Here is a 14,160-nt window from a genome sequence, read left to right as displayed (position 1 = left end):
CCATGGAGGCCGCACTGGAAGCCGCCTCGGCGGAGCCGCAGCCGGGGTCCCCGGGGGAAGCCGTGGACACCGGCGGGGACGCGGTGGGGCCAAGCCAGGTACGGGGCCCTCTTGCGATTCGAACAAGCTGTGCGGGCGAGCAGCTTTTTTGTTCAGTCTGAGTCGTGCGGTCTAGCTCGTATAGAGGGCTGCCACGGACTTTTAAATGCGACTTTTACACCTCGGGCATCACCGCGTCTTGCCTAGCCCGCCTGCCATTATTCCATGCTTCAGCAGGAGGGGGTGTTCCCCTGCCCCTGCCCCTGCCCCTGCCCGATGTATGTCCCTTATGCACACACACCCCATATGATCACATGTGCTTGCTCCGTGCGTGTATGGTTGCCTTTCCCCCCCCCACACACACCCCAATTCGCAGCAGCGGGAGGCCTCCCTTCAGATGGCGGTGATGCGGGACCGTCTGGCGGGTCTGCGGGAGGAGCAGCAGCGCCTGCAGGACAGCATCAAGGGCCACTACCAGCACCAGGGCTCCGACGTGGGGAGGGAGGTGGAAGCGGAGGGACAGGGCAAAGCCGGGGCAGCGGCACCGCCGCAGCCGCGTCGGCCGCGTTTCGGCGGCCGGGCGCTCGCGCGCTGTGGTACCGGTGCCAGCAAGCAAGGCTCAGGAGCAGCAGCACCACCACCACCACCACCACCAGGAGCAGCACCAGAAGCAGCAGCAGCTGCGGCGGCGGCGGCAGAGTCCAACGTGGTCGCAGAGGCGAGCGGCAGCGCCATGAGTCCACATGGCCAGCAACACCAGCAGCAAGAGGGGCACCAGCGGCCCGGTAAGAAGGCTCGCACGACCGTCGTGATTGATGACGAACTGCTGGACGACGAACTGCGGCCTTTCAGTGCTGGCGACCGCGCTGACGGCGGCGGCGGCGGCCCAGGTCTAACGCTTGTGGAGACCGAGAAGGACCGCCGCATCCGCCTGGGCCTCCTCACTCCCTTCGACCGCCTGGCGGGATTCGAACGCAAGGTAACGAGCGCACCCACTGCGGCAGCGGCCGCCAGCGTAGCGGGCGCCGAAGCCTCCGGATGTGCGGGTGGCGGCGGCCCCAATGGCGGCGGCGGTGGTGCGGTGCCGCCACCTCCGCGGCAGCACCGGGCTGCTGGGTTCGGGTCGCTGCGGCACCTGGGCCGTCCGGAGTTGCGGCCAGAGGAGGCGGCGGCGCTGACTCGCAGCGGCAGGCCCGTGGGGCAGGTGATTGCGGAGGCGGGCCGCGTGGCACTGGAGGCACGTACCAGTCGGCGGATGGCGCAGTTTCTGGAGCCGGAGCAGTTGCCGCAGCAGGTGTGGGGGTGTGGGGCCTGTGTGGACGTCTTTGGGGTTGGCGGCGCTTGCGGCGGCGTCCAGGACCTTAGCTAGGCGATCCCCCTGGGGTTGCGTGGGCGGATCGAGGCAGTGGCAGCTAGGAGGGTGAGAGGTGCGCCGGCCAAGGTGTCGATCCACATATAGCCTGTCTAGGCTATGTGTGGCCCGGTCCAACCTCTTCCCTTCCGCATCCGATCACCTTACGCGGTACGAGTTTACCCGTATGTTTGCCCGTCGTCGCCGTCATCCTGCCGTCCAAGTATTTTCATCGCTCCCTCTCTGTTCTCTGACAACAACGGTACGGCGCCGGGATGAAGTATGATAATGTCTTTTACTAAACAAAGTACAACCAAAACAGTTTTCAGGGGCTACAGTATCGCCCCAGTGTCGCTACTGCTATTGCTACTGCTGTTATGGCAGAACCCCTAAAGAAACAGGTACCGAGGGGGCTTTCCGTTGCGGCCACCTCCCCCTCGTATTTGTTCGTCTGTCTGGCAGGAGCGGGATGTGCGCCGAGTGCCTCAGCACTTTTGGCGCCAGGCCGCGTCCTCCCATAGCGCCGGCGGTACCTCCAGACTCAGGCGCAAGAGCACCCTGCCGCGGGCCAACACGGCGGAGGCACGGGCTGCGGCGCGAGCGGCGCGGAGGGCGGAACGCCGTACTGTGGCGGCAGCGGCAGCAGCCATCGGCGGCAGCGTCGCCGGCGGCGACGGCAGCGAAGGGGCTGGCGATGGTGGCGGAAGCGATGGGATCCGACGAAGGGAAAATGAAAGACGGAAGGGGGGGAGAAGGAGGGAGGAGGAGGTGGGAGGCGAGGACGAGGAGGGGGAACGGGAGGGGGAGGGGCAGCGGCGACGTAGGAGGAGGACGACGCGGTCGGGGCAGGCGGCTGGCGGCGGTGAAGCCGGAGTCCATCCTGGGGTCGCCGGCGGCGGTGGCGGCGGAAGGTGCGTCTGCTTGCCTGGCCGATGCAGCTCCCCGCTGACTTCCTTTCATTGACCATGCAGGATGTCATGGCCAATACCCTAGCCAACCCCCCCTGTATGTATGTATGTATGTATGTATGTTTCCCTTGCCTTCGGGGCTTTCCCTCGGCAGCGGCGGCGATGCCGAGGCCTCCGCCTCCGTCACCTCTTCCGCTGAGAGTGCGGGTGAGGGCGAGGACCACTCGAACTTCTCCGATGAGCTGGCTGACGGCGGCTCCAGCGGAAGTGAATCGTACGGCGGCACCAGCTGCAGCGCCGCCGCCGCCGACGACGACGACGAAGGCGACAGCGAAGTTGGAGCTGCCGGAGACCGGGGAGATCCTTCCTCCTATGATGATTCACTGTACGACGACGCTGACGAGGACTTTTACCAGGAGCGGCTGCGCCGCAGCCGCGCTGCAGCGGCGGCCGCCAGCGCGGGCGGGGGTGGCGGGCATGGCGCGATGCATTCTTCCGCCGCCGCCGCCGCCGCCTCTGGACCGCCCCGCCAGCGGCGGCGGCGGCAGCGGCAGCGGCAGACTGCCGGTTATGCTCACCTACGTAACGGTGATCCGGACGAGAGGCAGCACGAGCAGCATCTTGGTGAGGGCCCCAAGGTGCCCGCGGAAGAGGAGGAGGAGGAGGAGGAGGAGGAGGACGTCGTGTTCGAGGGCGGCTTCCGTGTTCCGTCCCGGCTGTACGGCAGACTGTTCGACTACCAGCAGACCGCCGTCAAGTGGTTATGGGAGCTCCACACGCAGAGGGCGGGCGGCATCCTAGGGGACGAGATGGGGCTGGGCAAGACGGTTCAGGTGTGTGGGAAAGACCAAGCGTGTCTCCCCCTTAACCCTGACAAGCGCGCATACACATGTGTGTGTTTGTGTGTGTGTCTATAATGTGTGATTGATGTGGGCAGTGATGCGAGGACACACCGAAATGGTGCACAAAGAACTGTCCCGATGCGAGTTCCGTAGTCCAGTCCTTACGTAGCCTTTTTCCTAAATACTGTCGACATGCCTGCTTGGATTGTTCATTGCTTGAATGTTGAACAAAAGCCGTGCTAACGTGAGCCCGCGTGAGCCCGTGTGTGTGTGTCTCTTTCTCAGCCCCTCCCCTGCTCTTTCCCCCCCCCCCCAATTTGCGCGCCCAGCCCCACCCCCGCACCCCCACACACCCCCACCCCGCAGGTGATAGCCTACCTGGCAGGTCTGCACCACAGCGGGCTCTACCGGCCCTCCCTGATCGTGTGTCCCGCCACCGTCCTCCGGCAGTGGATGCGGGAGCTCCGGAGCTGGTGGCCCCCCTTCCGAGTGGTGCTGCTGCACGAGAGCGGCAGGAGCCCGCCGGCCGCTGCGACGGCGGTGAGACCGGACAGGTGGGTCGTGCGGGGGTGCTGGAGGGCGGTGGGGGCAGTCTCGGGGTGGGCCCGATCTGGAGGGGGGGATAGGGAAAGCGAATTAGACTGGTGCTGAGGAGAGGGGAGGGCGGGGGGGAGGCATATGCCGGGAGGAACAAGGAATGAGCTGCCGTAAGGCGTCCAAGCATCGGAACTACTGGGGGGCCGAGGAGGAGGAGGAGGAGGAGGAGGGAAGGAAGGGGGAGGAGGAGGAGGGGGGAGGAGGAGGAGGAGGAGGGGAGCGCTGGGAATGTCTGTTTCATGGGTGGAGCAACCGGTCGTCAGCGACCCCTGGTCAAGGACTACGGATTCCGCGTGTGTGCATATGTATGTAAGTGCGTTGGTGCGGGAAAATGGGGACATATTTATACCCCCTTGAACTACTCAGCCATAGCCCGCTGCGTCTCTGAGCTCTTACACACACATACACACACATCTCTACATATCTCAATCGACCCACACCAGCAACCCCACGGACCCCTTCCCAGACCCGCACTGCTAGAAGTGGCCCTGAGCAGTCCCTCCGGACTCGTACTGACCACGTACGACAATCTGCGGCTACAGCGGGACCTGCTACTGCGAGTACGGTGGGGAGTGGCCGTACTGGACGAGGGACACAAGATCCGGAACCCGGACAGCGAAATCACCCTGGTGTGCAAACAGGTCGGCTGGGGCCCGGGGGGAAGGAGGAGGTTTAAAAAGGGGGAGGGGAGGGGGGAGGACATGAAAGCAGAGATGGCGCACTGTGTGCACATGTGCGTGGGTGTGGGTGTGGGTGTTGGTCCGTGTGGGGGGGCCCCGCAGTGCAGCCCGACGCCATCGCCCTGGAGTCGCCCCCTCATGCGAGTGAGCTCCTTACTCGCCTACGGACTGGAGCTGGGGTGTATAGCGACCCCCAGCAGGCATTGCACGTGGCAGATGGGGCTTGATTGGACGGGTCCCTGACCTCCCGCCCTTTTGTTCCCATTGCCTCCTATTCCCCTTCCTCCTGCACCTTTCTTCCTCCTACCCTCCCCCCCTTTCCCCCTTCCCTCCTTCCCCCCTCCAGCTTCACACGGTCCACCGGCTGATCATGAGTGGCAGCCCCATACAAAACCGGCTGTCGGAGCTCTGGTCGCTGTTCGACTTCATATTCCCGGGAAAGCTGGGCACGTTGCCCGTGTTCCAGGCGCAGTTCGCGGTGCCCATACAGGTGGGGGCGCGAGGGGCCCTCCACCCCCAACCCCACCTCCACCCCACCTCCCCTCGACTCCACCTGCCGCTTTCCCCTCCTCCTTGGGTGTGGTGGGTGGGGGCTGGGGTGTTCCTGTGTGTTACTGTGGGCTGCTACAGCCTGATGTTCCTGATCCGCTTACTGCCCACTGCCCCAGTGCGCCCAGGCTCTCCCCCGGGCCCCCCCCCCCTTGGCCCGCCCCACCCCCCCCCCGGCCCCCCCCCCCGTAGGTGGGTGGTTACTCCAACGCCAGCAGTCTGCAGGTGACCACCGCGTACAAGTGCGCTGTGGTGCTGAGGGACCTCACGGCGCCGTACCTGCTGAGGAGACGGAAGGCGGATGTCGCGGCGCAGCTGCCCGCCAAGATGGAACAGGTATTGCTACTAGGACTCCTACTGCGACTGCTACTGCTACTGCGACTGCGACTGCGACTGCTACTGCGACTGCTACTGCGACTGCTACGGCCTCTCCTCCCTCGCCCCCTAGCTGGCCCTCACGGGCGGCCCCGACCGGCTCACACCGACCTGCCCATACTGCTACTGCTACTGCTGCTGCTGCTGCAGGTGCTGTTTTGCACATTGGTTTCGGAGCAACTGGAGTTGTACCGGGCGTACCTGGCCAGTACCGAGGTGAGGACGTAACGATTGTGCACATGTAAGTATGTATGTACCTTTGCGCACGTGTACGTGCATGAGTACGTATGTACGCCACGAAAATGAAGAGGAAATATCCTCTGGCGTCAAACCACGTCATGGGTACGAGAGGGCTGTCGTACACTCTTGGGGCAGACAACGACGTGTTCACCACGAACCGAACCGACTTGACCTGGCGTGTTTTTCACCCCCTTTCCCCCCCCCGCCCCCTCCCCCTGCCCCCGGCTCCTAACCGGCTCAGGTGGGTGAGATCTTGGAGGGCAGTCGGAGGGCCCTATGCGGTATCGACATCCTCCGCAAGATCTGCAACCACCCGGACCTGTTGGAGCGAGTGACCGCACAAGATGCGGAGGATTACGGTGCGTGGTTTCGGAGCCGGGAGCAAAACACCTGTGGCCTCCTGTGTTCATTCGTTTGGCGCGTTGTGGTGGTGTTCCCAGTGGGGGGTTTAGTGGGGTTTGACATCCGGCTTCACTTCCTTGTCCCTTACCCCTTACCTTACCTTGCCGTACGATGAAACCGCCGTGATCTCCCCCCTCCTCCCCAACCCCCTCCCCTCCCAACTCCTTTTGGTCAAGAACGCCTTTTGGTCAGTTCTACGTCTGGTACACTCTTGCCCTGGGAGCAGCTTCACTCGTTCGTGGTTCGTCTTTCCCCTCCCACCCAACCCCCCAGGTAACCCCGCCCGCTCTGGTAAGCTCCGAGTGGCGGAGCGTGTGTTGACCTCCTGGCACACGGCCCGTCAGAAGGCGCTGCTGTTCTGTCAGACTCAGCAGATGTTGGACATCTTGGAGAAGCTGGTGGCGGGTCGGGGCTGGAGCTACCACCGCATGGACGGGGGCACACCGGTGGCGGTGCGGCCCCGGCTGATTGACGACTTCAACACCAACCCCGATGTGTTCGTGTTCCTGCTCACGACTAAGGTGGTGGGGAGGGAGGGGGCCGCCGAGGGGGGGACGGGGGAGAGGAGGAGGGGAGGCGTGGCGTGGGAAGGGGGAAGGGAGGGGTGCCGTGCTCAGAGAGGAAACCGGCCGGGCAGTAACGGTGAGTTGGACCCTCTTGGCTTATGATCTGCGGCCCGCGTCCTTTCCCGCGTCCTTTCTGCTGCAGCTGATACTCGCCCCTGCTGCTGCTGTGTGTGTACATGTGTATGTATGTTGTTAATGGGTGGTTAACTTCGCCAACGGCCCCCTTTCCCGGGGCAGTCCCTGCTCTCCCCTGCTAGAGGGGCACCCTAATCCGTCACCCCATCCGACTTCAGAATGTATTCGTTGGGTTCGGCAACTCAAGACCAGCATCCAACCAAATCTAGCGGATCAACGGCGCATCAACTTAGTTCCTGGTTAGCTCGCAAGTTGATTTTATCACGTCCTACATCGTCCATATGATGTGTATGTATGTATGTATATATATGCGTTTCACGCCAGGTGGGCGGTCTGGGTGTCAACCTGACAGGCGCCACCCGGGTTATGTTGTACGACCCGGACTGGAACCCCTCCACGGACATACAGGTGTGTTGTGTATTGGGGGGAGGGGGGGAGGGAGGTGGAGGGGGGAAAGGGGAGGAGGGAGGTGGAATGGGGGAGGGAGGGAGGGAGGGAGGGGAGGAGCATTATCACTATCCCCCTTCCCTGAACCTACCATTGTGTCGTAGTGGTTTTGGTTGTCAGGGTTTGGCGGACCTGTCCATGTTTTCCCCCGGCCCCCCACACATACGTACATACATACGCTAGATTTGGTTGGATGCTGGTGGTGAGTTGCTGAACCCAACGAATACATTCTGAAGTCGGATGGGGTGAATGGATTAGGGTGCCCCTCTCGCAGGGGAGAGCAGGGAACTGCCTCCAAGGGAAAGGGGACCGCTGGTGAAGCTATACCACCCTGTAACAACATACATACGTACATACGTACGTACATACATACATACATAAATACACACTGGGCCACACTGGGCGCACCGAGGCGGGGCCCAGATCTCGTTGTGGCTCAAGCGGGCCCCAGTACATTATTGGATGATGATTACCCCGCACACCCACTTCCCGCTATCTGCCGCTGCGACCCCTTCCCTCTGCTCACGTTCCCTCCCCTCACGTCCCCCTCGAGTCGATAACTTCATCGCTCAGTGCTCACTCACTCATTGGGCCAGTTTCGGACTTTGGACGCCTTCCGGCAGTCAGGCAGTTCATTCCTTGTTGTTTCCTTGCAGCATGTGATCCCCCTTCGCCTCACCCCGGCTCTCCCCCTCGCCTCCGCCAGGCCCGCGAACGTGCCTGGCGTATCGGGCAGTCCCATTCCGTGACCATCTACCGGCTCATCACGGCAGGCACCATCGAGGAGAAGATCTACCACCGCCAGATTTACAAGAGCTTCCTTACGAACAAGGTGGGGGATGGGGAGGGCGGGGAGGGGAAAGGGGAGGGGGAAGGGAGGGGAAAGGGGAGGGGAAAAACCCACACACTCACAAACCATCTGATCCCACTTAGGCCTGCGCAGCTTAGTCGCTCGAAGTTGATATCGTTGTATAAGCACGTCAGCGTCATGCAGTTCGCCCCTTGCCCCTTTTCCCCCCCCCCCCTCCCCAAAATAATCCGTCAGGTGCTCCGAGACCCGCGCCAGAAGCGCTTCTTCACCGCCAGGGACATCTCCGAGCTCTTCGTGCTGGGACCCGAGTACAGGAAGGGCGCCTCAGCGGCGGCGGCGGCGGCAGCGGGGGGTGATGGTGGCGGCGGTACGGGTAGCCTGGTCGACACGGAGACAGCCCGCATTTTCGGAGCTACTCTGGATATGCAGGACGCGCTGCGAGGAGGCGGCAGTGGCGGTGGCGGCGGCAGTGGCAAAAATAGGAAGGGCCTGTCGTCCACAGCGGCAGCGGCGGCGGCGCTGCGCCGCCGCGGCGAACGTGACGGCGAAGACGGCGACGGCAGCGGCGGCGGCGCCGCCACCACCGCTGCGCCCAGTGGCCCAGGCCCAGGTCTCAGCAGTCGCTGCCCACATCAGGGCCCCGATGGGGGCTCAGCGCAGCGAGCCGGCTGGGGTAGGAGCAGCGCGGCTGGGCAGTCCGCGGCGGCGGCGGCCGGTGGCGGAGCCTACGACGCCGGTGACGAGGACGAGGTGCATGACGGCGGTGGCGGTGCGGAGGCGGACGAGTCCCGGGTCCTGCGGGAACTTCTAGACGGCGGCGCGGGTGCGTGATTGTGATGGTGATCGTAATCGTGAACGGTGGCCGCTGCATTTTCCCCGCCCCTCCCCCCTCCCCGTGGACTCGTTCGTGGTTCCGTCTTTCCCCCTTCACCTTTTTTTATCGCGAATTCGGCCCTCGCCTCATTTGGCACTCACCGCCATTGCACCCAACATCACATCCGGGTCTTTCCCTAGACGACCTCCGCATACCCCTTTCCTCCCCGCCCCGCTCCGCCCGGGTAACTTCTGAACAGCTTCATTCAGGATTGCCTGCTCCTCACAGCCGCCCTCTTGCCCCCTCTTCCCCCCCCTCCCCTATACACACACGCCCAGGTATCCGCGGCCTGGTGGACCACTCCAAGATCGAGGGCGCCAATGATCCCGAAGTCATTGCCGTACATGCGGAGGCGCAGCGTGTGGCGCAGCGGGCCGCAGAGGCGTTACGTCGCTCCCGCCTCGCCTGCGCCGCCGCCTCCATCGCCACGCCCACATGGACGGGACGCCACGGCCGCGCGGGGGCACCGCAGTTGGCGACGGCCGCGGCGGCGCCGTCGCCTCCCTGGGGCGGCGGAACCTGCCGCACTCAACCGGCTCAGGCGCAGCCGCGCCAGCAGCAGCAGCAGCAGCAGCAGCAGCAGCGGGGGGTTGAGGTGGACGCCAGGGAAGGCGAGGGCGAGGCAGGGGGCCCCGGTCCTAGCTCAACGAGGACAGGTGGTGGTGGAGGTACTGGCGGAGGAGTTGCCGTACGGCGGTTCGGAAATGTGACTAACGGCCGGATGCGGGCGGCTGCGCCGATGTCCCCGTCGGTGGGGGCCCGCGGGCCTGGCCTGAGAGCTGAGCTGGCGGGGGAGGGTGGGGGGGAAACGGTGGCGAACGGCAGTGGGGCCCCCCCACTCGATCAGCCGTTCAGCGGGGCGATAGCGGGCACCCGTGGCCTGTCACGCGGCGGCGGCGTGCAGTCATCCGCAGCGCTGCTGGCGCAAATCCGTAGCCGCCAACAGGACATAAGAAGCGCCGCGGCGGCGGCAAGCCGCGGCGCCGACGCCACTGCAGGCGCGTCGACCAGCACCAGTGGTCGCAGCCACGGCGGTGGCGACTGCTCCTCCGCTGGCGGAACGGCAGCTGAGCGACTCGCTGGCGAGCTGGTGTCGTTCCTGGAGGAGCACGGGGGCCTGGTGGGTAGTGAGGAGCTAGTGGAGGCGTTTCGGTCACGGGTGGTTTCGGAGCAAATGCCGCTGTTCAAGCAGGTGCTGCGCCAGGTGGCAGGACTGCGGCGGCGGGCTGGCGGCGGCGAATGGGTGCTGAAGCCAGCATTTGCCACGGCGCGGGTGCCGGCGGGGCTTGGCGGCGGGGAGGTAGCCTCTGGTGTCGGTAGGGGGTCTGGAGGGAGAGGGCGGAGGCGGGACGGGAGAGGGGGGAGGGGAAGAGAGGGGCGAGGGGGGGGGCGGGTGCATATGCAGGAGGCATCGGCAGGTGGGGATGGGGTTGGCGGCGTGGGTGCAGGCATGGATGGGGAGGAGACGCTGGGTGGGGGGAAGGGTGACGGGGGAGCGTCCTGTGCTGGAGGCTCCATGGGCGTGCAAGTGGAGACGGAGGTGATAGACCTGACGTAAGCGGAACAGAGTGGTGCGAAGCGTTGGTTGAGGATTATTGCCTGGCTGGTTTGATGGAGCGAAGCACACTTAACAAGAAAGGTTGGGCGTGCAGCCGTGCACGTGCGTGTATGTTGTTGGGTGTGATTATGCTGGCGACTGCACCTCCTTTTTGGATTATGCGGTGGCAACTGCATCGTTTGTGGGGGATGGGGTTCTGTATGCAGGCATGTGCCTGTTAAATCGTTATGGTAAAGAACTGCGGGAACGAAGAGGTCTCAGTTCCCGAAATGTGGACAGAGGGTATCCTTGACACGATAACAAGCTGCTTTGTGTGCCTTTGTGCGACGAACTTTAAACATTTCCCCAGGGCTCAAGCCCCAAACATTTCGACCCGTTCGGGGTCCACTGTAACAAACGCATCCTCAAGCCCCAAACATCCTGCCAAATTCCTCGGAGACCGTTTTCGTGGTGCATTCCAGCATGTAATAGTTGCGTTTTAAAACACGATTTCTACTTGCTTAATTAAGTTAATTTGCTTTCCTGAGGGAAGCCGGAATTTCCATAGGCGGTCGCTATATCTTAAGCTTTCAAATGCATAACCCCATGCCTCATGGACGGACAGAGTTCAAAGCTTTGGTGATATTCAGGTTTGTTTCGAGATGCTAGGCGGCCTTGCGCCGCCACAACCTGGTAAGAGAGTTTGCCTAGTCGCAAATGCACAGCTAAAATATGTAACCTGTACTTATTAGCAAGATTAGCTTTAGTGTCAGAAATTGTGACGTTGAGCTGGCGCCATGAGTTATTGAAGTCCCTATTGTACGGTTGGAGTCGCAGTTTGCCGGACGTGCTCAGATAATGCTTTCCCAGCTCACGGTCCTTTCTCTCTCTCAGCACAGGCGCAGAACCTGTTGGCAAAGATGGCCGTGCAAATCAGCAAGAAGCGGAAGTTTGTTGCGGATGGCGTCTTCTACGCCGAGCTGAATGAGCTGCTTACTCGGGAGCTGGCTGAGGATGGCTACAGCGGTGTGGAGGTCCGCGTGACTCCCATGCGCACGGAAATCATTATCCGTGCCACTCGCACGCAGAACGTCCTGGGCGAGAAGGGCCGCCGCATTCGGGAGCTGACATCGGTGGTGCAGAAGCGCTTCAACTTCCCAGCCGATAGCGTGGAGCTTTATGCTGAGAAGGTTCTGGATCGTGGGCTGTGCGCAGTTGCGCAGGCCGAGTCGCTGCGCTACAAGCTGCTTGGCGGCTTGGCCGTCCGCCGGGCGTGCTACGGCGTGCTGCGCTTCGTGATGGAGAGCGGTGCCAAGGGCTGTGAGGTTATTGTCTCCGGCAAGCTGCGGGCCGCTCGTGCCAAGAGCATGAAGTTCAAGGACGGCTACATGGTTAGCAGCGGCAACCCAGCCAAGGTTTATATCGACGCCGCTGTTCGCCACGTTCTTCTGCGCCAGGGTGTCCTGGGAATTAAGGTCAAGATCATGAAGGACTGGGACCCGACCGGAAAGCGTGGCCCGCGCACTCCGCTGCCCGATGTTGTTAAGGTGCTGGAGCCGAAGGAGGAGGAGATCTTCCAGGAGAAGCCGCACATTGGCAAGGAGGACATGTAAGGCATTTGGACCTTGTAAGTGGCGAAACGATGGATTGTCCAATTGTCCCATCCGCTCTTTCACAAAGCATCAACGAAAGGAATGCCCATGAGCAGCTTCCGTCAGCAAAGCATAAGAAGGAAATATTGTGTTTGGGGACTCTCCTGCCTTGCTGCCGTTCCCTGCTGCTGTTGGCTCTGTGACCGCCGCCAGCACCGGTTCGGACAATGGGAGCGCCGTTGCAACAGTATGAAGGAAAGAGGGTTGGCAGGGGACTTTGGAGGCCAACCTGCGTAAGTGTAGTCAGTAAGCAAGTTTCGAGAGTGCCGAGTTTGTCAACCTATCGACCCCTGGGACACAGCGGGGTGGCATAATGAAACGAATCACATGGAAGCCATTAGCTTGCATTCTGGCTGGGTGCGTTCCACAATATATCTATTCCTAGCTTGATGGCACTTGGGATGTCAGCCTTCTGGCGGAGCTCTGGTGGATGGCGGCTGCTAAACAGCTTGGACACTTTTGGGAACTCGTCTTGGGGGGGTCTTACTGATGCAGGCACTTTCCATTTGGAGCCATCAGTGGACCGCCGCGCTGGAGCTATATGCCGACATCAAGGTAGGGGTTTCGGGGCAAGGCAAGCTGCAACGGGGATCCAGAGCATGCGAGTTGCAGTGAGAAGCTAACAGGGATCATAGGCGGCTGCAGCCTGTTGCATGGCCGTGTGTATTTCAAACGGTGAGTATTAAGGGCACATGCCATCCGAATGCTGATGGTGCGGGGACAGGCTGGGATATAGGGGCTAAGTTAGGCTGCATTGTATGAAGCATGCGTCTGCAATTACGCTGTTCTTAACGGGAGCCACGGTCAACAGGTGGGCAGCAATCGGTGTTGCCGCTTCTAAAGTTTAGGGCTGTGTCGTTAATCCGGGAGGCAAAAATCTAAAGGTTCGCTACTTACCAATAGGTAACGTGCGATGGGCCTCGTTGAAGGTCTTGGTTTCCACAGTAGGGAGACGAGGCGGATGCTGGCACGTCAATTGTTTGTTAGGGCCCGTCTTGAGTGTTATTTGGGGCTGCTTGTTGCTTTTGAACGGGCAGGGAGCACTGGGCTTACTCGCAAGCTTATGTGGGTATGTGCAACTCTGTTGGGGCTGGTTTGGTAGGTTATGAGAATGTGTTCGTGTCGTGCGGAAAAATGCGACGGAGGCACAATTTCAGTGGCGCAGGGGTTTCATTGCCGCGGAATGAGATCTTAATGCCTAAGCCTCATGTGCCATTCGAAGTATCCGAAAATGCGTAATGTCGTTAACTAGATTAGCGGGATTCTCTTTCTTAACCAACATATAATCGGTTCGGCGAAAGAACGTCATATGACGTGCGAGCGCTGTAGACAGTAGCGGACTAGGTTGTCGAGACTACTCCGCGCAATGCGCTGTCGCACACACCGCCGCGCATACCACGCCCTCACCATTCGTTCGTTACCACCAACACCTTTCACTGTGCTGCTGCTTAATACGCGTTCGTTGCACCTACATCCACTGTCATCGCTATGGGCATCGTCCTTCGGTAACATTCCATTCCTTCGCTTCAGATTCAAACGTCATAACCGTGCATGCAGCTGACTCGTTCCTCTCGAGGCTCAGTACAGTGCGCGTCTAGCGTCATGCATACACGACTACAGATACAGCAAATATGCTTAGGTGCTGCACGCCCTCGAAGATGACATTGTCGATTCCGACAGAAAGCGAGACAAAATATATTCTTCGACTGTATAGGTGTGGATGCATCCCCATGCGGTCGGTCCTGCACATTCCACTGGAGGTGGGCGCTGAACCCACAAAAATCACTTCCTTCGCAGAAGTCGGCACTCGTGGCTAAGAGAGGATGTGAATGCACCGACCGGTAGCGATTGCCAGGCTAGTAGCCACAAAGGACGCCAAAATTCCCCACCTACTTCACACAAGCATAGTGCATGTCAACCGCGCCAATATCCCTTTTTGTAAGCGCTGTGCTGGATGCGAACAAAACTCTGTCATCACCGCAGCCCCAAAGATGAACTCGAGCATTCCTACGCCCAACCCTAAGGTCGTGACCCAAATCATGTTCGTCAATATATACTAGCCTCTCCACATGCGTGGGCTCAACTCTTCCACTCAATTTCCACGCCCTAAAACTGCATTCCAGAATCCACTCGAGCGCACGTACACAGTGGCGCC

The 14,160-nt window shown here is 61.4% G+C and overlaps 1 protein-coding gene across 1 annotated transcript; it reads left to right on the top strand.

The window, feature by feature from the left end:
• Nucleotides 1–772: 772 nt before the first annotated feature.
• On the top strand, nt 773–12,001 carry VOLCADRAFT_120230 (uncharacterized protein; the record flags this gene model as incomplete). Its single annotated transcript, XM_002946187.1, has 18 exons — nt 773–824; nt 930–1,018; nt 1,142–1,333; nt 1,853–2,301; nt 2,453–3,131; nt 3,507–3,694; nt 4,204–4,378; nt 4,764–4,907; nt 5,159–5,302; nt 5,492–5,557; nt 5,823–5,940; nt 6,257–6,504; nt 7,009–7,092; nt 7,838–7,963; nt 8,177–8,765; nt 9,095–9,411; nt 9,721–10,132; nt 11,248–12,001. 18 exons carry the CDS (start codon nt 773–775, stop codon nt 11,964–11,966), a joined length of 4,791 nt encoding a protein of 1,596 aa, XP_002946233.1. The 3' UTR covers nt 11,967–12,001.
• Between the last annotated feature and the right edge of the window lie 2,159 nt (nt 12,002–14,160).

Source organism: Volvox carteri, assembly GCF_000143455.1.
Source record: "Volvox carteri f. nagariensis unplaced genomic scaffold VOLCAscaffold_1, whole genome shotgun sequence".
Lineage (NCBI taxonomy): Eukaryota > Viridiplantae > Chlorophyta > Chlorophyceae > Chlamydomonadales > Volvocaceae > Volvox > Volvox carteri.
The sequence above is the reverse complement of the archived record's forward strand: the minus strand, read 5'-3'. Positions and strand labels throughout refer to the sequence as shown.